Below are 24555 nucleotides of genomic sequence, written 5' to 3' on the forward strand. Positions count from 1 at the left end.
ATAAATCTGTATCTATCACACAGCAGGAAGTTTAGTTTTTTTCTACATCTTAGACATTCTGGAAATCAAGAGCTGACCGTATTGCTTCAGAATAACCTGTTTGTAACCTGTTTGTTATGTTTGATGAAAAAAAGACAAATTACACATATTAAATTTTTGTTTTACTTTCTCTCCTGAATGCAGTACAGTGTAAAAGCTGTTCATTGTACATAGGTTTTAAGCATTCCCTCATTTTTTAAAATATTTTCTGCCTTTACTTGAGAACTACTGCTCAGGTGGCCTTGAATGAAGAAACTGGATTTTTTGTTCTTGCTTTCTGTTTGTTTGTTAAGCCTCGTAACTCCAACCTATGAATCATTTAAGCATAAAGACATACCTAACTCAAGGGACAAACCACAGTTGTGTCTGCACAAAACAACTTAGCAAATACCTTATTTTAAATTGTGTCTTCAGGCACTTTGCTACTAGGAGCCTGTTGCAAAACACATAATTTGTTCCCAGTTCTTTAGTTGAATCTATGAAAAATGCCAATTTTTGCACCAACAAGGTCAAAGCGCTGTTAGCTGTAAACTTGGCATAAACCAGACAAATGGAGGACAAAGGAAGAAACTGCAGGCCTTATAAACCTACATTTCCTTAAGAAAGAGGGGGAAAATCCAGGAAAGACCTGACACAGGACCTGAGAGATGCATCTGGCTCTGCAGCTGTTCAGTCAACTATTCACTGAAATCTCATTAGAAATGGTCTCAGTGGAAGGGTGGCTGTCAAGAAGCCAGTCTTAAGAAAGAGAAACAGGAAGAAAAAGCTAAGATATGGCACATTACACGATAACTGCACTGAAAATCAGGGGCAAAAGGTCTTACGTGCTCAATCCAAATGAAAAGTTGCCTATGATAGTTCAGTGTGTGGTTAGACTAAAGGTGTTCATTCCAAATTCTGATTTTCAAGCTCTTAAGAGTTTTCAAACTAAGTTCTTGCCTTAGATGCTGTATTACGATGTGTATTTGCACATGTTTTTGCACCTATTTCTCATTTTCCTTGCAAAATATAAAGAAATGAAGGGTTGGTTCATGACTATTTCACAATGCTGTACCTACAGTGCCTTTCAATGAACACCAGGGTGCGCTGCAAGATATCAAAGCGGGCCTTCGCTTAATGAGCAACCAGAGTGCCAGATATAGAACTCACCTGCTTTGCATTATGTGGTTGCATGTGTAACAAAATCTGTAACATATAAGAAGCAGCGACAGTGACACGCAAAGAGAAAGAGGGGAGAGTGTGTTTTTAAAGTGTTGGGTTTGTATACCCCCCACCCCACCCCATTTTTTAGTTTATGGATCGATAAATAGTGTTAAAGCTTTCAGTCCCTCACTAACAGATCATAGACTTTGCCACTGGCTCAATTATTGTTTTTATTTTAATCAGTGTATCAAGCAGCACAAACAAGAAATGCCCCAATAAGGAATACACATAATGTAGTCATGTAAAGCTTTTGGCATTTACTAAATTTAACTTCTTGGTATATAATTACTTTTATTTTCTTACTGTACACACACAGACACACACACAGTCATAATTTATACATTACAGCTAGGAAAAGGGGCGTTTACTGGAAAGACGCGAACGCACCGCCGTTTGGTTCCAACCAATCAGAGAAGAGATAGCATTTTAAGTTTGAAGCCACTCGACCTGCTTCCAGTAGCCGCTATCACAGCTTTTTCTCTCTCTGCATACTGACCAGGCAGGACTCCGCCGTGCTGACCCCTCAGTTTCGGTGAAGGGTGGTATGGAGAGCCTATCTGTCTTCTGAAGAAGGCAAGTGCTGACTCATTGCTCACTTTGCTTTCATGCCGTCTGTCGTGCAGGACTCGCTCTTGCCGGTGAAACGCTATCTGACGGCTTGAACTACGTGCTCAGGTTAACGTTAGTGCTGCCACCAAACTTTCCAAAACAGAGCGAGTGTTTGAACAGCTGTATCACAGAGGGTCTCTAATATCTCGACGTGTATGTGGTTGTTTGCTGGCGCGTAAGGAGACCTCCACGGTGGGTCGCAGGTATGTTTACAAGTTAGGGGGTTATTTTTCCCCCCCTTTTTTGTAATGACCGTGTTGTTATGGCGTAACTAACTCCGGTGCTGTCACGCTGGATGTTTGAAGGCATTAGCACAAACTGTGTACTTCCTGTGAACAATTTGAAGCATTTAATGGCTGTTTGAGGAAATGCTCATCTCTGATAGTCGTGCATTTTTGTATATAGAAAAAAAATGTTGCGCACAAGGATATGATGCATGCATTGGGTCGAAACACTCATTGTAAATCGGCTGTCATCGCCTTTTTCATATTTAGCTTCGTATTTTACTCAGTGTGAGTAAAATGTTGCTTTTTATAACACCAGTTTAAATCTTTCTGGTTAATATTGCACTTGAATGCGCCTACTACCGGCTTGTTCACTTTAACTGTATTCATTGAGCAAAACGACTCCAAACGCTCCTTTCCATCTATAGGTTCCCCCCCTTAAGGCAGTTCAAGTGTGACATGTCAAATTGCATGTTAAAGTTAGCTGGTTTTATGCGTCCCCTCACTCTTTTACTTAGGTTTCGGCAAATTAGTCAGCAGAGAGTTGTTGAGCTCACTCTCCACAGAGGGGAACTAACCCTGGGCGCAGTGAGTGAACATTTGAGGCCTGTTCTGCAAAACCACCTGTGAAAACAAAGTGATAAAAAAAAGACAGAGAGAGAGCGATAAAAATGAAAAGGCTTCAGGGCCCACTGCTGTTACAGTAATGTCACTCCAGCTGGCACATAATAGTTTGGAGCCAGAGTCGTGTTTATCTGTGTCAGACTACCATGGCTGTGCAAATACTGGCAGACTGCTGGGGAGGTGTGTATGATTGTCTTTGAAGTATGTTTTTCTTTTTTTGATCATATGATTGGGTCTGGTTCTTGTCACATGCCACGAAGCATATTTAAATTCAAAATGTTGTCCTTTTTTTGGTTTTTAATGGAAAGGTGACCCTAGAGTTGATTACATTCTGTTCACATGTTTTTCATCTGTCAAAAAGGGTTTGATGTATGATTTCAAGAGTCGCTGTTATTTTTTTCTGAAATTATGAATAGAACTAAAGTTTTTTTTTTTTGTTTTTTTTTTTAGAATCCCAGGGGTACTGTGTTTAAGGCTTGACTGTAATTTTCCCATTGTAAGGCATTTCAGTGGCTTGTGTCACAACAGGCTTCCCAGGACCATCATGAGCCAGCTGGTGTTGAGCAACTCAGGGGAAAAAAAAACCCTGATGCCTTGATAAGATGTACTATGTGCTGTGTGTCAGGTGCAGAACAGGATGGCACATGTTAAAGCATTGCTCTTAATCGCTGTTGTAATGGGGCCTGTTTCTCTGTGGGAATAAACCCAACACTGAAAAGGTTGAAATGCTTAGCAGAATCTAAATAAAAGCAAAATGCTTTTCAAATCCCATGAACCCATATCTTATTTACCATAGAACATAGGAAACACATCAAATGTTTATATTGATAAAATGTACTTTTTGGGGGGGGTACTTTTTGATTTTGAGTCCTATGTTTTGCCAGGTTTACCAGGTATGTCTGATATAGGATTTTACTGGCCTGTTGCTATTTAACCTAATTAGCTGCAAAGTGTTCCTCTAGCTATTTTCTTTATAGCTCCAATTACTTGTCCAGCCATTTGCTGCCTCAATTCTAACTTTTTTGAGACATGTTGATGCAATCAAATTCAAAATGAGCAAATTTCTTTTTTGTAAAATAGCAAAAATGTCTCACATTAAACATGTGATTTTTTTTCTTCTGTTTTTTATTGTGAATAAAATATGGGTTTATGAGACCAGCAAACAATGCATCCTGCTTTTATTTACAGTTCCTCTCTCTCATCTGCATAGTGCTGCCGCACATTACCTGCCTTTTCTTTGAGCCATGCAAAGACCATAAACAAAGAGAGACAGAGACTCCATTGTTGTCAAGCAAAAGTAAGTGTTTTGCAGTGGCATTGGGAGGTATTATCATTCATCCAAACACCTCCTGTCAGTCTTGGGGTGGTAATGGATTGTCCCTGCAGGGATCTTGTTACTCAACACTAGTGGAGAAGTGTGCCGTGGATGAGGGCTTTTGCTGCACAGACTTGTTTTGTTTTCTTCTAGAAAACTCAATTCCTGGATCATTGCCATCACAAGAAAACAATAACAAGGTGTACGAGGCTCTTAACCATGGGCCAGTTCCCTGGAATCATCCCGCAGAATCAAAGACCGTGGGACATTGCCCTGCTACTTGGTGGCTGCGCATTTCTTTCCTTGTTCTCTTTTTTTTTCTGCTATCAGAGAAATTTCCCTCTTGTTTGCAAGCGACAGATGGGTTGAAGACCTGTCATTAAGGCTTGTTCTGCATTTTTGTGAACACTGTCAAAATTTTTTTTTTTGTTTTTTGGTGTTTGCACCTCCGATAGAGTGTTGCTTCGCTCAAAAGTAATTAAGGGATGTTTACTTAAAAAAAAAAAAAAAAAAATCTGTAAAGTTAGAGCTGTCAGTTGGGCAATGACTGTTTTAACAAGACTCTAAAGGCAAAATACCAAAACAAGCACACCAAGATTTCCACATTAATTTAAAAAAAAAAGAAACAACCGACTAAAATCACATTGCTTTGTATTTCTGTCTTGTAATTCTTTTAAAGTGATCTTGAGCAATAGTTCTCCAGGTTTTCTGAAGGTCTTCTTGACATTGACTGCTTTTTCACTTATTTTCGGTCCAGTCCTTTCACAGAAATGTTTACAGAGAAATGTTTTCCTGTTTTTCTTGTTTGCTCTGAATCATTCAAGCATAAAGGCAAAACTCAAGATATGAACCAGTGTTGTGTCTTCTATGAGTAGACACAACACCTTAGAGTTTTAAATTATATCTTTTGGTATTTAGTTTCACTTCAAAGAAGATTGATGTTTTATTTTTATTTTATTTAATCTGTGAAAAATGTCAAAGTTGACACAGTTTAAAATGAATAAAATAGTAATTTTGGAGGCAGCCGACATCCAAAGCAGAACTTTCAATGTCCTTACAATGCTGGCAAACTGTTCCTGAAGACTACTGAAAGAAATTACAGGAAAACTTGTCTAAGAGTTCAGATTCACTCTGTTTTGCTTTATCTACTGTATTTCCATTTATGTTTGCATATGTTTCCATAAATCATTGCACCTACTTCTTATTTCCCAAGCAAAATATAAGGGAATGACGGGGTGGCTCAAGGCTTTTGCATAATACGGTATGTGTGCAGGTCCTACAAAAAGAGAACTTCACGTAGCCTGACAGTGGTAAAACACTGAATGACTGAAGCATTGTTTTGAACAACAACAAGGACATCAGGAAAGAGGAGGAAGTGTGGAAGAAAACATCAAAAATCAACAAAGCACAAATGGGAAGAAGAGTTAAATTACTTCTTTTGACAGTTTTTGTAACCCTGGCTTCATTTTATTGTTATCTCTATTTTCATACTATCACTTCTAGTTTTTTTTTTTTTTTTTTTTCTGTGGTAGAGGCTTAGCTAACGGGACAACCGGTTATTCCACATATTTATGACAGTGCCCCCAGGTGACTGTCACTACAACTACAACTTGCTGACATGTGTCTCACCAACAGACTACCAGTGCAGTGCTACGTTGGGACCTTAAAACCCACACAGGAAACCACTAGCAGAAAAGTGGTCAATCAAATTCAGTGATTTCAAGACAATGTCCCTGACCTTTATGAATTGGAAAGGTCCCGAATTAAACTTTTGTTAACTTTGAGTCGAGTGAAGTGACAACTACTGAGAGCCCAGGATCCTGATGATTGTCATATGACAGGGTTTTGATACGTTAGTGGAATTTCCGAGATGTCTGGTCGTGACAGAAGCAATGGGTGGCAGGTATGGACATTCCTTGAGTTTGTTGCCACATTGTAATCACAATCTTATGACTGAAGAAGGCTTTACTCACTTCACAATAATATCCCCTTTGACAGGATAAAGTGTACATGTACAGATGGGCACAAACCTCCAGGGCTGAAAAAATTAGGCTGAATGGTGCAGAACAACTGCAGTTCCTCAGGCGGCCACTTGAGGCTGAATCCCACAAGCCAATCAGTCCTCATAGACTCCTGTATTAAACATAATATAACTTGTTTCCAGCCTACTATATAAACGTTTTTCGGTCTCTGTAGCTAATTCGCCCTTTCACACCAGTTGTGCAAACTCGTTGGTTTTTATTCTAACTTAAATTAAATCAACTTGACAGGTACTCGCTGATATAGGTAGTTTTTATCACACTTTATGTAACAGTCTGTCCAAAAGGTCCCCTCAGTTATGGTGAGGGGAATTCTACCGTTTAATTGTGTGGTACTTAGTGCTAATAGATGGGTATCTCTGGCTGTAGTGTGCATACATAGTGCATGGACACAGCTGGCTAACCATGTCAGAAACCAATAACTTTGGGTTCAGGAATAAAATGAAAACAAAACAATGTTCCAGCATCCAAAAGGCTAAAACTAAGAGTTTAAAAGATGACTCTGCCATCTAATTTGAGTGCTAATGTTTTATATGTAAAAGGGAGGGTACCCACTCTGGGCAAGGGACAAGTTGCTCCCCCAAGTGGAGGAATTTAAGTGTCTTGGAGCAGTAATGAGGATGTTGTACTGGTCTGCTGTGATGAAGAGAGAACTGAGTATAAGATGCTATGTCCAAGTGCTTTGGGTAGCATGAGACTGTGGATACGAGTGGCTAAAATAAGGTTCCCCCGTAGTGGGTCTGGGTTCTCCCATAAATATAGGGTGAGGAGTTTGGTCATTCTGGGATTCATTGAAATGAGCCACTTGAAGTGGTCCGGGCACTAGGATGCCTTCTGGATGAGATATTCTGGACAAGTCCTATAGGGGGAGGCCACAGGACAGACCCAAGACATGCCGGAGAGATTATAACTCTCAGCTGTTTTGGGAACGTGTGCAGTGTAAATAAGACAGTTATTAGAGTAGATATTGTTTCACCTGGTCAGTGGAATTTAAGTATACTGAGAATTTCTCAGTCTTTAGCTATAGTGTACTTGAGAAAGTCAGGCACAATTCCACTCAGCCCTGTTGCTCTCCTCTTTCTTGCGCTGACCCATCTTTTCTTCCTCAGCTCTCAGTAGGATTTGATGTCAATTGCACAGCCAAAAAGTTCAGCAGTACAAATATTTATATAAACCAGACGGGATGTGACAGTGTGAGGAATAGGAACTCTACTGGGAAGATGCTAGAGGGTTATCCTTGGGCTAATCTCTACTAAGACATATTTATAAACCTTGCTAGCAGTTAGAGTGGACCGCTTCCAGCTTCAGCGCTAAGATGCAAACTGTATTTGGTCAGCACCACCACCACCGGGACCAACTTCAATAACGACGTCTGTTTAACCAATTTAATATTTGCATGGCACATAAACATATGGTTATACTTCAGGGTTTCGTTTGATTTGCACAAACGCGTAATAGTTTCCATGCGTTGAGGGAGCACAGGGGATTTCTCCGTACTGCCTTTCGCTTTGTTTTTTTTAGCTGTCAGAGCCGAATTTCATCTGACACCACCGTCAACTGACAACAAAGCCTCAGAGTAAAATATAAGTGAGGTAGTTAGTGTATCTGCGGTGGTGTTTTTTTTAATTTTTTTTATTTTATTTTATTTTTTTCTGTGCTTTTCAGCCAGCGTTTTTATTGCCTTCAAACCCATATGAGTGGCAGATGTTACCATGAAATACCCATGAATAAAACATGCACAGTTATTGGTAAACCATATTTGGGGGGAGTGTTTAAAGGCAGCAATACTTCCTGTTCTGAGCCAAAGTTTGCATGGAAGTTTTTCAAGCTTACAGAGCAAATCCAAATAAGGCCTCTTGTTCATCATATATGCATGTCATATGTGGGGCAGTAGACGTTATGTAAATGTAATTAGCCATAAACTTTGGAATGAACTGCAAAACAGCATTTTTGGAAAATTCGGAGGGGGGGGGGCCTTCACTTTTTTCATGAGCGTTTAATGTCGTATTTCTGCTTTTTCTCCTTACTTGACACATTTTAGTTTGTCTGGCATTAAGTGGTTAATACCACTACTGTTAATACTCTATCTCTCAGCCATGACCCATCCCCCTGCAAGATACTACGCCCCCTTTAACCCTCCACTCACCCCCTGCTCAGTAGCATTCCAGCTGGCCAGATGGTGTCTGCCCTGCACAGTGGACACCACAGAGCTGAGAGGGAGAAACCCCACTGGCAGGATGAGACATTCCACCCCACTAATTCCCCCCCTCAGTCCTCATTTTGCGTCCTCTTTCTCTCTGTTCTTCTTCTCGGTATCTCAGAGGCTGCTATTCTGTGGAAGAACTCTATGCTGATAAGTTGTTGCCAAGCGGAAAAATCTCATTATGGTTTGTCAGGGTCTTCAACTCAGCTGTGAGGAAGAACAACAGCAGAGATAGTTACATGCTCTTATTTCAAATACAGCTATCGAACAGCTGTCTGAAAAGAGAGTGGATTAATTCTCATGTAGTTGAGGTCATGTCATTTTTAGCTACTGAAGTTGCTACTTTAACATGTGCAAACCCATTTATTTGTCAAATGTCCTGCCTCTGGGCAGTTTTTGAATTTAGTTTTGGTTGTGCAACAATATTTGCATTCGATCAAAAGTGGCCTCACAGCAGGAACTACTGATATAAATCGTGGAAGTGCATGCAGAAGAGAAGGAACAATGGATGCAAACATCAGTTCTCCCTCGCTTAACTGACCCAGTAGAGGTTTTTGTAAAATTGAAACGGCTTTTAGTCATTTACTTTTCACATTTTCCATCGTAAGTTGGCAAAACCGATGTGCTGGAAGTGTTGCTGGAGCACTAAAATTCTTTCTGTGTGCCTGCTCTGGGGGTTGTGGCTTTAATTGCAGCTACTATGCTAGATGTATCCCATTTAACAAAAAAAACCCCCCAACATCTGTCTGGGTGTTTGCTTCTGCTGTGCATGTGTGTGTGTTTGTGTGTGTGCACGTATATGATCTCCTGGCTAGATAAAGTAGCATAAACCCCACCCTTCCTTCTCACCGCTGCAGCTTCCATGATTGCAGTATTTTGTTGGAGAGGCAGTGTGTGTGTGTTTCTCCTCGCCTATCTTCTTCTTCTTCTTCTTTTTTTTTTTCTTTTTTCTTGTGTTCCCCTCGTTGCATGTGCACAGTGCATTTGTGTGAGTGTGTTTGCTTGTTTGTTTTTCCCCATATGCAATGCTTAATGGCTTCTCTGAATGGAGGAAAATGGAAAGCTTGGAAGGCTTGGACAAAAATGTAGTCTGTAAATAGAGAAAAAAACACACACTCGCGCTGTCCAGTGTAACTTTGAGGCTTGATTGTGTTTGAATGACATGTAGCCAAATTAAATATTTCCAGGAGGGGAAGCTGCACGCTTTCTTTGTCTTTCTGGTGACATAAGTAGTGCTGCCTGAAGCGGGTCAGTGCATTTCTACAGCACGAGTACCCACAGGGTTGTTATGTCAACTGCTTTTCAGGCTACTGGCTCCAGTCAGCAGGACTTCTGGTAAAAGGGATTTAAGGGACTTTGTGTCTCTGTGAGAAAGAGGGGGGGGAGAGGGGGAGATGGATTAGTCTCAGACCCTGTTGTTTTTTTTGCAGTAGCAGATTTTGTCCTCCTCCCTCTGCTCCTCACCCCCATATCACCAGACTGAGGCCTCTCGGCACCCTGGAAACACATGCCCCACAAAGCCATCACATCCATCCCCCCTTCCCCACAAAAGCCCATTTTCTCCAGCTTTCTTTCCATCTCCCGTCCTCTTTCCCCACACATTTTCCTGTTGGACCCTCTTGTTTCCGTTCACAATCCCTTTTTTGTATCGTCCTCTGCCCTCCGTACTCTTCTTCTGTCTACAGCTGCTTTTCCTTCCTCTGTCACTTTAACTCCATTTCCCTCTTTTCCCTCACAGATCAAAGGGATAGTTTAGTCATGTGATTGAAGACCCCGTTGCCAAGATAGACAAACACACCCTGCTGTCAGATTGAAACTCTGAAGCGGACTCTATTAGCTGCGACGGGGATGCGAGCAGTTGGAGTTGTGGTTCAAATTTGCCAGTTGTTGCAGGCAGGGCACTTAAACCACCTTAAGTGCTGAAAGATTGCTTTTTAATGAGACACACATTGAACACTCACTATGTGGTTAATTGTTATGTGAGGGTTGCTTAAAAAAAAAAAAGTAACACACCCTCCATCTACCGTCCTCCCGGGCCACATCACGGTGCATTTTTTTCCATTTGAAAAACATTGGTTTGATTGCTTGCATGGATCGATATACGTATAAAACATGGGGTTATTGCATTAGGACTAGTGACCTGTGTCTGCTTTCAGTGGAAAGGCACATGACCTGGTTGTAGTCATACACACCCAATGCAACATATTGTATACCAAATAAATCACAGGACTTCTTGTGCTTCCTGTCATTTTTCTGTTGTCGACAGCGGTAGGATGACATGCTGCTTTCTCTGGACATAAAAAGAACACAATAATGGTAAGATCTGATATTACTATATTACTTCTTTGGGTAAGAATATTTTTGTGGACTAACTGTTTTTGTGCCAGTGACTTTTTGACTGCTTTTGAAGTGCAGTGAAGGTGGAAGTTTGTCCTCTCGGGTGTTTGACCTGTGACTCTGCAGCAGAGCTCCTGGTGGGCTAACCAGGCCTAGGGCTTCCTTTACAGATGTTTGTTGGACTTAACTGGGCTAAGGATTTAATATTATTACGTGTCTCTCATCTGTTTCTATGTGTGCATGTATCACTTTAACCCTACCCCCCTCATGTTAACACCTGTGGAGAGGAAGTACGATAGAAACCATTGCACAACATACATGAGTCCAAAATGCAGTAGAGACTTGCACACTGAGCTGAGACGTGCATAAATTGGGTACATTTTCTTGAGGGCTGGATGGGTGATGTCACAGTCTCCCTCAGAGGCAGTAAACACTGATCTTTTCTTACTTTTACTGGAATTCATCAGTAAAATTTGGGGATTCACATTAGATGGCCAAATCTCAAAGGAAGGAATACTTTTGGAAGTTGCTCGCATATGCTTCCTTCCTCTGCACTAAAGAGCACACTTTTTTACTTCCATCTTTTGTTTTGTTCCTTCATGGCTCCTGATGCTGGCTGAGGATTTCTCAGCACACCACCAGCTGTAAATCCTTTTTTTCTTCTTTATTTCAAAATTGGAAGGCCAGTTTATTTTTCCACTGGCACCTGGCTTTCTTAGTGGAGCAGAGTTTCCACTCTCCACCCTCTTCTCTCAGGAAGAGACTGTGTCAGCAACTGGCTGGCTCTGTCTTCAGCAGCTCCCCCCGATTTTGTACAATTAAGAAAAGAACATTTCTCTGATGGTTTACTGTTTATGTGAATTTGTGAAGTGGCTAAAATGTTTTCATGATGATACAAAACAACATGTATATCCTGTGTACTAATGGCCATAAAACAACTTGGCAGATTTGAAACCTGAGCGCTGTCACAGTCTAGGGCTGTCAGGTGTAAATGTCTGTGGTGTTTAGGGTTTCAATGAGAAAAAACAGAAGACTTGTGGGAATTCTGGCAAAGCTGAACTGAAACAATACTGAAAGGTTGGACACGAGTTCATATCGGTCTTTGGTTGCGAGCTCAATGTGTTTCATTGGTCCTGTGACTTCTCTCATTAAGTTGATGACTTACAGAGCTGTGGGCTTTGTGATGAAAGGCTGACTGACTGTCTGTCATAACACCTTAAATGTTTGCTAAACAGTGCTTACATGCACTTTGGTTCATTCTTTACCGGTGATGTATTTTTTTTGCATATATACACAGTTAAAAGCCTTTTCCATACAAATCTACTATTCATAGAGTAGAGTGTTGACCACAGTCCTGCTCTGTCCTCTTGTTTGGACATGTGATTTCTGACAAAATCTAGTCTGGTAGACTACAGGTCAATATCTGCCTCTAGGGCAGCATTCTGTCTGGCCCTTATCTCAGAGTAGTTTCTGTGTATGCTGTTCTTATGAATATGTCAACAGGTGTTCATTTCCTGTAACTCAAATCATCAGTGACCAACAGTGACATGGTGAAAATTAACTGGGTTTTCTCATTTGAGCTGCTTATACCAGCCAGTAAAACACTTGACAGTTTAACTGCAGGCAGCATAATTGTTTTATCCAGTGAGTTTAAGTGTTGTAACTTCTGCATTTGTGGTATATTGCATTTCTTACAGACGTTATGTAATCTCAAGTAACTCCTTACTTGAGAGGAGTAAACATTTTAAGATGGCCCTGTCATGTAGTACTTAGACTTACAATATGAAATGATTTGAAGATATTTTGAGTCCAAAATAGATGCTGCCTGAAACAATTCAAAGTTTTTCTCACTACCCATCCCTTCTATTTAAGAGAGCACTGGACATTTGCCAGGGTTGAGAAAAAGCTTTTAGGAAGAAGGATATGGGGCACGGCCAGGAAGTGACATACTTGGCCTGTGTTGAGACAGATCTTCCTCTTGTAGACAGTAACAGCTCCCAATGGGCAACAAAAGGTCAGAGAACACTCTAGTGATTGGAAGCCGATGATTCAGTTTGTTTGCGTGCCCTAGAGCAGCAGAAATATTATTGCCCACATAAATTAGCCGGTAGGACTGGTATAACTACATAGTGAACAAGACAGACACATTGTCACCAGTGACACAAAACAAAAGAACAAGATGGTTTTTTTTTTCTTTTTGTCTTTGTTAACAAGCTGCTCTCAAATATGTGATGTGATCCCCTTTCAGGGACAATCATACTGAACCAGATGACTTAGCTGCTGTGATGGGAACAGATGTTTTGTTCTGTTGGGAGCTTTGGCCCTTTTTTATTGTTATGTCGACTGCTATTACTCCTTTCACTTATGCAGGCCTGTCTTACTGCTTTTTTTGATCCTGGTAGCTGCTCTTGTCTTCATTACTCAAGAAATAACCATAAATAGGGAAAGGCACCATGCAGTGTTTTGGTGTTGTAAATCACCTAACAAAACAAATATTCTGGGTGAGTCCACATGTGCTGATAGAGGGGGTGATGATTTTTAAAGTATGACTCACAACTGCATTTTGAGTCCCCTTGTTGCTTAAAATAACAGAGGCGGCTTCCAAACAAAGCAGCCTCGACGTTCTGGGTCTCCACGGATAAGCTTTAGTGCACTGTGGAGCTCTCCTTTTATAGGTAGTGACCTAGGTGAATTACGTAAGCGCACACACACGCGTGCGTGCAGTCCTGAAATCAACATCTAAATGAAGGATCCTTTTTGCCTTCATAAGGCTTTGTTTTGGTGTAGCATTGAGTTCAAACCTAAAGGTCAAGTCAAATTAAAGATTTCTTTGTTAGTATTTGTTGCGAAAATGGCTCTTTGCTTCAAACAGGTCAGGGAACGTCACAATTTAGGGTTGCTTTGGTTCTACTTTGATTTTGGTGGTTTTACCATATTATAAGAATGTAAATTGTGAAATACCCTAAAACAAATTAGGCTTGATGAGAAGTCTAATACACTCTAATCATAAATATCTGTTTCTTTTTGAGCTCTGTAACCCAGGAAAGCTTCAGTCTTGGAAGCGGTGTTCCCAGTTGATTAGGCGTGCGTGTTTAATTTCTCATTTGGTTTTCGTATTGTGTTGTGAACTCTGCTTTAAAAGCTTTTGCCTAGTCTAAGCTGGGATGTGTACCCAGAGTCTGTTCTAGTTTAGTTGCAGTTTTTCCCACAGAGCTAGGTTCCAGTTGTGGTCAGAAGTTTACATACACTCATCATGGGCATAAATGTCATGGTAATTTGGGGCTTTTAATGATTAATTCGAGCCGTTTTTCTTCTAGGGTGGATATGATTGTACAACATATCTTCAATGACTTTAAATAACAAATTGGGTGCACAAGTTTAGAGAAAATCCATAATAAATCCAATCCACACAAGAAAAGAAGTATACATACAGCCTCAAATACATACAAACACCCCCAACTAATATTTGGCTAAATGTCCCTTAGTAATTTGTACCACAACCAGATGCTTTTGATGCCATCAACAAGCTTTTGGTATAATTCTGGCTGAAGATTTCACCACTCACATACGTCTTTTCATTTGGGACCAAATATCAAGCTTAGTGCAGATCGAAGAAGGAGAAACTGAGTTTCTTGGACATTTTCCTGAGTATTGGTCAATCCAACGAGTCCTGTCAAACAAATCCTTTTTATGGCAGCAAAGAGAAATTAGCAGTTGTAGTCAATCATGATGACTAATAAGAACTTAATAGGCCTTATTTGTCAATCCTCAGCACCTGTGAAAAGATTTGCGTGAATTCATTTGAGCCTGTATGTGTAATCTTGACCCAGTGTGCCCCAACTCTTGTGTTTTGAAGTAATTGAAGATGTATGCAGCACAATTATTCCACCATGGAAAACCGCTTGAAAAAACCCCAAATTACCATGACAGGATGATGAGTGTATGTGAACTTCAAACCACAACCTCTGGCGCTTACATCATTTGTTGTTAAGTAATACATGTATAAGAAGCTAGCCTTTAAATACCTTAATACCCATGCACTTTGTGACAGTGAATTTTTTCTTTCTTTCTTTTTCTTTGTCTCATGCAGTGGCACAAGAAACCAGTTTCAGCCAAGACTGCACTTGGTTGCAACTGTAGTCCTGATTCAGCTCTGCAGTTCTGGTTACAGCGGCCCTCCAGCTTGCAGCTGCTCATCAGAACAAGAGCAGGAATGCAGTACACAAAAGTTATTATTGTCAAGGCATAAGGCAAAACACTAATTGGAGAGGCAGCTAAAAGTTACCAAAGACCACCAAAACAGCGACTTAGTCTGTGATCCAAAAACGAAAAGACAGGAAGAGCTCGGACCAGCATGCGGGCAGTCACTGAACTTTTAAAATAGATGCAGGGGACTTTTCCATGTGTAATTTGATTGTCGATGGCACATTTTCTTGAAGGCGTGACAGAATGAAAACTAAAGCACTAACATAAGTTGCCAAGCATAGTTTGTAGCACTTAATATACCTGGGCGTCTGCAGGAGAAACGGTGAAATGAGCACAGATGTTTGACATCAGACTAACCGGAATCAATGTGAACTGTACTCATTGACTAATTTTTGGGATCTTTTCTGCACAAAGCAGATTAATAGTAGGTGTCTAGGACATCTGCAGGCTTGTAAGAAGGCTCAGACGGCATGGAGCCGTCCAACACAGTCGCAAAGTAAACTAAGGGAGACACTGTGGTCGCTCAGTGTTTAGAAAATCTCTTATTTTAGGTTGAGGAGGAATGGGGGAGGCCAAGGTGAACACCAACGGACACATTTTCTCTTACTGGATGGCACTCGTATACATTAGGCCTGCCACGATTAGTCGACTAGTCACGATTACATCGACGACTAATTTAATAGTCGACGCGTCAAAGCTTTGTAAGATCCCAAAAGACGCAGGAATAAGTAGTAGGATTTAAGAGTGTAATAACGGACTGAAACAGAAGATGGCAGCACAGCATGTACAAGGATGCCAGCTGCCGTTAAACCCCGAAGAAGAAGAAACTGTGTCCCAGAATTCACTGTTCAATGTTTCCAACTTTGAACAGTGGTGGCAGCTAGTTAGTTTTAATGTTACTCTTATTATTCTTTCTGGGTCACAAAATAAACGTTTAACATATTTTCAGGCGAGAATGTAGCTGTGTAAACCTCAAATATCTGCTCAGTTTATCAAGACGCCACATATTTTCAAAAGCGCTCCGACATTTTCGGAGACGTCTGTTACCCACTAGCTCGATAGTTAGCCGGGGTTCAAGGCTCACTAGAGCCGGTGAGAACACCGGACACCCGGCAAATCGTTTTGAAACCCACCGCCGTCTTTCGCTACTCAGGTTAAACATGTATAAGTCACTTAGATAACTTAAAAATGTTATTGTTTGGCTTTTTTTCAGTATTTTATTTGTTCCTGAGTAAATCGGTTTGGCTGAGGTTAAAGTTATAGTTTTTGCACAGCTGAATAAACGTCAAGCAGACAGCTGATTATCAGAAGTGTGAGATGCTCGAGAGTATACTCTGGTGTCCCATTATATTTTAGATAGCAAGGAGCAGACGGCTGAGTTTATTAAACTCCACCGAAACAATCTGCAAATTTCATTTAAATTTAATAAACTATCATCTTGTCTTTATTTTTAGTTAGCACATACCTTAAACACTTAAATCTGTAAGCTAATGATAGATATATAAAAGCAGATGCATGCTGGTGCAATAAGCTGTACGATTTACGTCCAATGGACGCATGATCTGATTAGTCGACTAATCGCAAAAATAATCGGTGACTAGTCGACTATCAAAATAATTGTTTGTGGCAACCTAGTACACATACACATTCTGTATAATATACACCAGTTTCCTATGTAATATTTCAAAGCTGTATTCTCTTAAAGGGAGTCATTTATTAACTAAAAGGTGGTCAGAGATTGTAAGCACTCAACATTTGTTCTAGCTTATCACTGTTACAGAATAGGCTCTTAGAGTCAGAGCATTTATTCTACCTTATGATCAGACACACCTTTGTTTTTCCTGTTGCCTTGACCCATTCCTCAGTTTTCCTCTTTCTTCTTGCCTCTCACATTACTAACATTGCCCAGATGCGGAACACTTATTTTCCCATATCCCTGAAGTGTGAGAACTGATGTTCTTAATTAACTCATGCTCTGTATTTATAGGGAATTCGGGGGGCTATGTTTAACATGTGCCCCTCTATGGTATATGCATCTGTGATTAATGTATGGATACGTATACTGGTCATGCACGTGCATTGGCTAAAATGACCTGTGGTGTTGTTGCTTTTGGCTTATCGGCAAATATGAAGATGTTTGGCTAACGTTTATCTGTGGTGTCACATCGACTTTGCTCTGGTTAAATGTTTAGAGATGGTGTGACGAGCCTCTAAAAGACTTTGTTTTTTTTTTGTATAATGACGGTTTCTTTGTTTCCCCAATAAAAATACCTCACGCCCCTCTCTGTCTTCTCTGTGACTTTTCCAAAGCATCGTGAGCATACTTGTGCTGTGAGAAACGTCTGTGGAAAAGCCCCAGTGCTTTTGGTCCAGCGGTCAGAAACTGTGCCTAATTATTATTGCTGTTGTCAGCTGGCAGTGCCATTTTCAGAGCTCTGTGTTCAGACCGTGTGTGGCTTTTTTTCCCCTCCTCTGTGAATACTTACTGGAACAAAGTGAGTTGAACTTAACAGTCTTGTTTTTTCTTTCTCCCTAAATCATTGTGACTCACTTGGTATTGAAAAGTCAAGTTATTTTATAGTGCTTTTTTTGGGGTGCTGAAGAATGTGGAAAGGAGATGATTAAAAGATGATCCTTTTCACAGACACGGGTAGCTGAAGCCTGTCTCAGCATGCATGGACATGTAGAGATGAAAATAAACATTTACTGATACACACTAATGGACAACATAGAGATTTCAATGCACTGTAAAGACAGTCATTACTCTGGATAATAATTCTGAGAGCAGATAAGCTAGGTGCAAAGCTGTAAGGAATAACATGGGATTAAGATAATATTGCATGTGCATTTACCACTCTATACCCCCACCTCAACTTTCCAACCACCTCAAAGTCGGCCGATGTAATAGAGGTTCAAATCGGAGCCTCACAGCGGTGGTCGGGCGTCTTTGATCTGGCTGACATCATTTTCATGAGGTGGGGGCCAGATGTGATACGGCAGGGCTTGGCTGAGAGAGATGCAATTTGCTTAGTTTCTTATGAAAGCTGCACCAATGTGTGTGTTTCTGATTCCTGAGTTTGTCTTGTCAGTCAGTATTTTCGATATTTCCACAGGCTAGCATGGTAATCTTACCTCCCCCAACATCCCACCTCTGTGCATACTACACGTTCAAAAAACAAATAATTAACTAAGTAATTTATTTTCGTCTTATCTCAGAGTTCACAATCCTTCTTTGATGTGCTTTAGCAACGTTTATTATTTTTCTGGATGCAGTCTATTGAGGTCAAGGTTGTGCAAAATGTCCTCCGCAGTATCTGAGCTGTTACTGATATGCACTGATGCCTCTTGTGCCAAGTCTGAAGCATTTACCCATCTGTTTTGCATTGGACGTCTAAGTGATGTTGTACAGGAGTGCCCTCACTTCTCTTGTTTACTGTATGTGTTGGTACATCCGGTTTTAACCAGCTTTAATGGGCCAGTTGTCTGAAATTGTATCTGCAGGATGCACTAATGATGTCTTCCTTCCTTGTTTGCAGCGCTGGAATGATTTTGATGGAGTGAGACATTGCTGTCACGGGAGATTTTAAAGAAAAAAGTTGGATCACATATCAAGAAACTAGTCTCTTAAACCGAGTCGAACAGCGTAATGGATGGAATAGACACCCTGCAGAGCTCTGCGCCGGAGACCAAGGCTGAGCGAATTGCTCGCTACAAGGCAGAAAGAAGGCGGGAGTTGGCTGAGCGCTATGGCAACACAGAGGAGCTCACCTCAAAGTACGTGCGTAAGGACAGGAAAACTGCAGGCACATCCGAAACAGTGTCTTTAACAACAAAGGAGAAAGAGAAATGTGAGGATAATGGAGCAGAGCAAACATGCACCAGGAGGGGCTTCAGGAGTAAAGTAGCAGAACCTGTGGAGCCTGCTAATGAAGAGCCCACAAAGAGAACAGCTCACCCCAAAACAGAAACGACTACATCCTCAAAATCAGAAGCTGTGCCCTCCATAAAGATGTCCTCCCATTCCAGGTGAGTTTATCCACATTGTCATAATATTAGATATTAAACACACACTAACCCGTTGTTTGTGCAAGACCAGTCTCATTGTTGTTTTCATGGTGACATAAAATTGGCCAGGGTCATGAAACAGAGCTGCACAGACTTGTGCAAGAAAATCCCCTAAGAACAGATAACTGATGCACATGTAAATCTCTTAAAACTAATTTCAGGAGAAGAAAACGTAGTGTATTGCTTTTCTGAGGTTTCTTTGATTTAGAGAACATTTGCAACAATTGGGCCATTTTTATTCAGCTATTAAATAACTTTAAATGGGCTTGCTGGCTCCCAGTACGTGAAAAGGAGGTAACAAATCGGCGCATTTGGAGAACACTTTGTGCTATCTTCTGTTTGAGGTAAACACAAGTGCTAGCATTTCCAAAATTGGCCATGTGTGCAAAGAACAGGACTACCTTGTTTATTTTGCCATGGTGTGTTTTGCTGTGATTACGTACATGCTGCTTGCTTTGGTTCACTTCACAGTTATATGAGGGGCTCACAAAACCAGCGAATAATGAACCTCTATTGTCAGCTTGACTGGTGAAGAACCTGGAGGTTTCTCAGAGGAATGCTTGTTTCTGAGAATTGTACACAGACGGAGTAAAACATGTCCAGTCGTGGGTCTGGGGCTGTAATCATGCTGCGGATTCTGCTGCATGCACATAACTGGACTTGTCTGTTCCTGAATAAAGCTGCCTGAGGGAGTGATGCTGGTGAGGAGAAGAACAGAGATGGATAAGAGTGCTGAGATAAAATCAGAGTTGGAAGGGAATGAGTGTAGAGCTGTTGAGCTCTGCCAACTTTTCATGCTTTGCGCTTAATTAAGCATATTATAGACAAGCTATTTTATACACTGGAAAAGACATGACTTGGGTTATGGCCTTAAAATAAAAATAGAGCACAAGCAGCATGGCATGTTTCAGTGTTCTACGTTATCATATTTTATGGCAAGTTTGGCTAGTTTGATTACGTTTTAAAATAAATATATGTCTTTTTTTTTATTTCTACATGCATATTTTAACAGTGATCATCGTTCTGCTTTTGTGGCTTTATTTGGATTAGAACTTTCTCTCTCTTTTTTTTGTAAACAGGTTATGAAATGTGAGAGGAACTTCTCTCAGTGCGTCGGCTTACCACTGCAGAAAGAGTGTTTGGGGAAAGTACAGAGTGCAGTTTATGGACTGTTTTTAATTACAGAGAGCAGAAAGGCAGGTTGACAGTTTAAGGTGTTTGTGTCACATGCCTGTCATGTTAGCTACTATTTTTGTAAGTTCTGTTATGATGTTCACTACACATCACAGCCCAGCTGTGCACGCTTACACAACATACATAAGTATGGTACTGTAGAAGCTTTTGTTGTCTAGGTATTCCCATATATTAATGGTTTTTAGTACTTCATATATTTTCCTTTATTTTAAGACATCTGCGTTCAGCATTGACTCTCATGTCTTTAGTGGGTCACACATATTTACTGAAACTTGAGCAACATTTTTGTGTAGTCTTTTACAGAAAGAGCGTACAGGAAACTGGAGCTTGGCTGTCTCGGTGATAATGAAAGCTGTCAACAGGCGTTTATCTGCAACAGACACGAATCTTTTCCTCGTGAAGTTGCAGTTGAAGGGTGACATTCCAAAAGTCTGCTTTTTGACGTTAAACTGTTACATTGCACCCTTAGCAATTTAAGAAGAATCCGTTTGGTAATGCTTTGTCATCCAACATCTGATGCGTTTGTGTGCATGAAAGCGCACTCTTTGGCTTCTTTCTCCCTTTATTATGATTTATTTTTTTTAATTTTATGTTAAAGACTCCTGGTTTTTAATAGAGGTAGGAATCGGAATCACCCCACAATACAATATTATCACAGTACTTTCCTCACTGTGTGATATCAACTTTAAATTATGTCCTCAAGTTAAACTTTGTTGATATCTGTTATGTTCGATAAGATAACGTTCGCTTCAGCTATTATTTTGATGCAAAATGTGATTGTCAACACTGTAACTAAAGCCTGCTATTGAGACAGAGTCAGTCTAATATCAGTCTGACTGCAGACAAATGAGCTCAAGTTGCCAACTTCAACTTCACTTCAACAATCTGTTTCTGATAACATAGCAATGACCTGTGCTAAATGCAAATGTAACCACTACATTTGCCCTCAGCATCCTTCTCATTCTATAGGAATATAACCAGAATACAACCAGCTTGCTGCCAATTGAGTCCAGTCCCCTTGAATTGTGCTCATTGACAAAGACTCGTTCAGACTGATGGCAACATGCTGGCAATCTGTCTGAATTGATAAATTAGACATCAGTTATTTGCAAACCTTTAATCTCTCTGAGATCGATTGCTCTCAGTCCAGACTGTGACTGTTTCCAGAAAGTTTGCCTCCTATCAGGTAAACTGTGCAATCTAACATGATGGTGAGTGTGAAACACTCTGGGCAACCATTTAGTTACCACAAGTTATATTCAGTTACATAAGGTTAAAAGCCAACAGTATCTATTTTTTAGTGTGTGTGTGTGTGTTATCATATGAGTTTGGGATAGTATACATAGAATTTCCAGGACAAGTTGCTGCATAGGTCATAGTAATCTTGGTTTGAAAGTGCTCTATGCTATCAAGCATGTGTAACAAACCACAACTATTAATGCTACTGACATGATGGGGTTGGTACCTCTTTATAAACAAAACAGAATTGGGATTAAGGCTAAGGACTGTTTACAGTACTGAGCCACAGCAAAGACAAATGCCTCAAAAAGTTAAGCACACAAATCAGATGTAATAAAATTACAGCTTTTAACAACGCTGCAGCCACAAGTGTTGTTTTTATGCTCTTATTTCATTTTCTCTCATGATATAATTTAATATGATGCACACAAAGCTAAACATAAATTTATGTGAACACTTTTACTGTGAGTGTTTGTTTGATTACACAAGTGCCCAGCTGGATTGGAAAGTTCCCCTCTGTTTTGCTTTTCGCCCACTAAACTGCATTCCGGTTTTCTTCATCTACTTTCAGCTGACCGTCAACGTGTGGGTAGCAAAGGTGATGTGTTTCTGAGACTTATAAGGTTGGTTGTTAAAAATGGGCTGTCCGAGATCAAACAATGAGGTTTACAAGGTCTACAAATACATGCAAGTCAGAGCAATGACCGATTTGGACTTCTGCAGCAAATCATTGTAGAGTCTACAACATAATCTACTCAAGTTGCCGTCACCATTACCAGCATTCATACTTGTGTGAGGTGCATTATGTGTTAATTACCTTGTGGTCCTGTCCTGATGTTTTATGTGCTGCCAGCCACAGCAGAAACAAAGTGCTGGGACTTTTTTCCTCCTGCGTTCCCACTCTTTGTTGTGGTCAATTTTTCTTTTCTTTTGTTTGTTTTCAAGAAACAAACATCTTCGTCCCTCAAGTTTTTCCATTTCTTTGTACAATCCATTGTCTCCATTCCAATAGTTTTGGCAATCTCCTTCCACAAATGAGCTGACATCTGTGAGTCCTTACATTATAATGTTATGATCATTCTCTCATTGATCCAATCAAAAACTGGGGCCCCAAAAAAGAAAATATAGCTGGGAATGCGTAGGAGGAATCAACGGTACTGAACAGGCCACTCAAAATAGTTTGGAGCTGTGTTGACTTGACGTATGGTTGCAGATCTACGAAGGCGCACGTCATGTTGTGACGGAGAATAGTTTCAGAGGGGTTCGTGGTTTGCTTACACACAACATAGGTTTTATACGTCTGTGTTAAATTTAAATCTCTGCAGCCAGAGATTTTTGAGTATTGCATCACTTCAGTTTATTGTTAACTACATAAATACAGGCCAAAGAATATATTGGCCAGTGTAGCATGATGTCTTCACAAAACTATCAGGAAGCGTGGCTGTTAAGAACTGACAAAAGTTTGTGTAGTAAACAAATCCAAGCCAAGAATTACTCATAAGAAACTGCAATAAAAAAACACTTCTGTAGTAGTTTTAGGCCCACAAATTACAGCAGTACAGGGAAAAGCGAAATAATACGGAGTCCAAGCCAATGTTTAAATGTTGTTTTGTTCCCTTTTGCAGCTGCATAGTGTAGTTGTAGCTCCTGTGCATGTAAACGGTTAACATTAAGTGTCAGCTAAGAAGATATACTGCTTACTTAATAAGAAAAAGGAGGAAACAAACATCCTTTATGCCTGGGTGTGGCATGCTATCAATTTTGGACTGATGGGCATAGGCAGCTTTCATAAACTGACATTTGATTATAGTATGGTACCTGGCACTTGCTCATCTGTAGCCATATTTGCTCAAAATAGCTTTAGGAAGATTATCAAATCCTGATAATAATCCAACTGTGTCAAGTCTGTCTTTGAGGAAAAGAGGGCTGGAAGAAACCAGCCAATTAATCAGCTTTATTTGCTTAAAACTACTACTTTTGCTTATCTCAGATTCCTTTTATTTCCACTATGCAGAAAGTATTTGGTGACAAATGTACACTGAAGGAACAACTGAACTTAAGAGTTTAGACTCTTAAAGTAGAGGCTAAACCCACACTCCCTCGTTCTCAAGAAGCACTCTGTGATGCAGTTAATTGGAAGAGCTTGCTGCTGCTTGTTTATAGTGTGAACTTTGAGGTTCACTTTCTCACAACAGTGTGTGGTTGCGGGCTTTTAATGAAGCACAGTGGGATGTACTTGAATGATGCATCTGAAATGAACTAGGGTTTGTGTAGCCTCTGCCTTCCCTCTCTCCAATAACCTTTGACCCGTTGCAGATGTCCTCCATTGTATTAAAGCATTTCTCCCCTCCTCCTGTTACATCACTGCTGCTACCCCACAGGCAGCTGCTGTCCCCATCCATTTTTAACGCCCATTACTTGGAAATGAATGGCCATATCTTCAGATGCAAGAAAGGCTTTGCTGTTATATCATAGCTGACACGGGAGTGGAAGAGCAGCATGAGTAAATGGATTTATGTCATATGAGACGCAGTAAGTTGCTTGCTGCAGTTCTTGCAATTTATTTTAGACTTAAGTGTGCATATGTGGACTATAATAGTGTATTTAAGAGGGATGTACATATATTTTGTGCTGTTTGCCAGCATCACTTGTAAAAAACGTGTAACTTCTGTCATCTCTTTATTGCATTAGAGAGTGACCTCATTTCTCTCTGTCTCCCAGGCTGCTGGAAACTGATGACACAGAGGAGCCAAAGGGTAAGATGAACTCGTACTTTCACTGCGCTCTGATCCTCTATTGTTCCACACACTGCCTTATCACTAAGCTCATTCAAGTTCTATTACTCAGTGTGAAGGGAATACTGAGCTCATTGCTGATGTCAGATTACCTTCCTGATTTATAGACGTTGGCTTTTTAATACTCTTTTATCGAGAAGTGAAGAAAAATACATCTGAAATGTTCTTTGCTCAGTTTGTGGTTGATGTATAATTTAAAAAAGCATTGCTTTAGGTTTTCTAAACTGATATTTTTCCAATAAATAAATAAATAAAATAGAGAAGCTGTTTGTCATTTACTTGATGAGACAGCTAACCAGCTAGCTTTACAAACTAAAGCTGTGTCCAAGGTGTGTAGATAAAACACAGAAACATATCTTACATACAAGTATAGTTACAAGGATTATTATTTGTGTCCACTGTGGAAAAGAAGCTACGGAGAAGTAATTTTTTATCTTCTGTTTACTTATTATTCTCCTCTAAA

At 40.3% G+C, this 24555-nt stretch overlaps 1 protein-coding gene across 3 annotated transcripts in view; it reads left to right on the forward strand.

Moving 5' to 3' along the window:
- The first annotated feature begins 1651 nt into the window (after positions 1-1651).
- Positions 1652-24555, forward strand: part of svild (supervillin d) — a 47676-nt gene continuing 24772 nt past the window's right edge. Inside the window, exons 1-3 of one of the 3 annotated variants that reach the window (XM_080305486.1) lie at positions 1652-1815; positions 18336-18825; positions 24019-24053. In XM_080305486.1, coding sequence (XP_080161612.1) covers positions 18446-18825; positions 24019-24053 — 415 coding nt within the window. In that variant the 5' untranslated portion in view covers positions 1652-1815; positions 18336-18445. Of the gene's footprint in view, positions 2055-18335; positions 18826-23757; positions 23830-24018; positions 24054-24555 lie in introns of those variants that run through there. The other 2 variants (XM_026163056.2, XM_026163059.2) reach the window with 2 other exon arrangements.

Source organism: Astatotilapia calliptera, chromosome 8 (assembly GCF_964374335.1).
Source record: "Astatotilapia calliptera chromosome 8, fAstCal68.1, whole genome shotgun sequence".
In the NCBI taxonomy this organism is placed as follows: Eukaryota; Metazoa; Chordata; class Actinopteri; order Cichliformes; family Cichlidae; genus Astatotilapia; species Astatotilapia calliptera.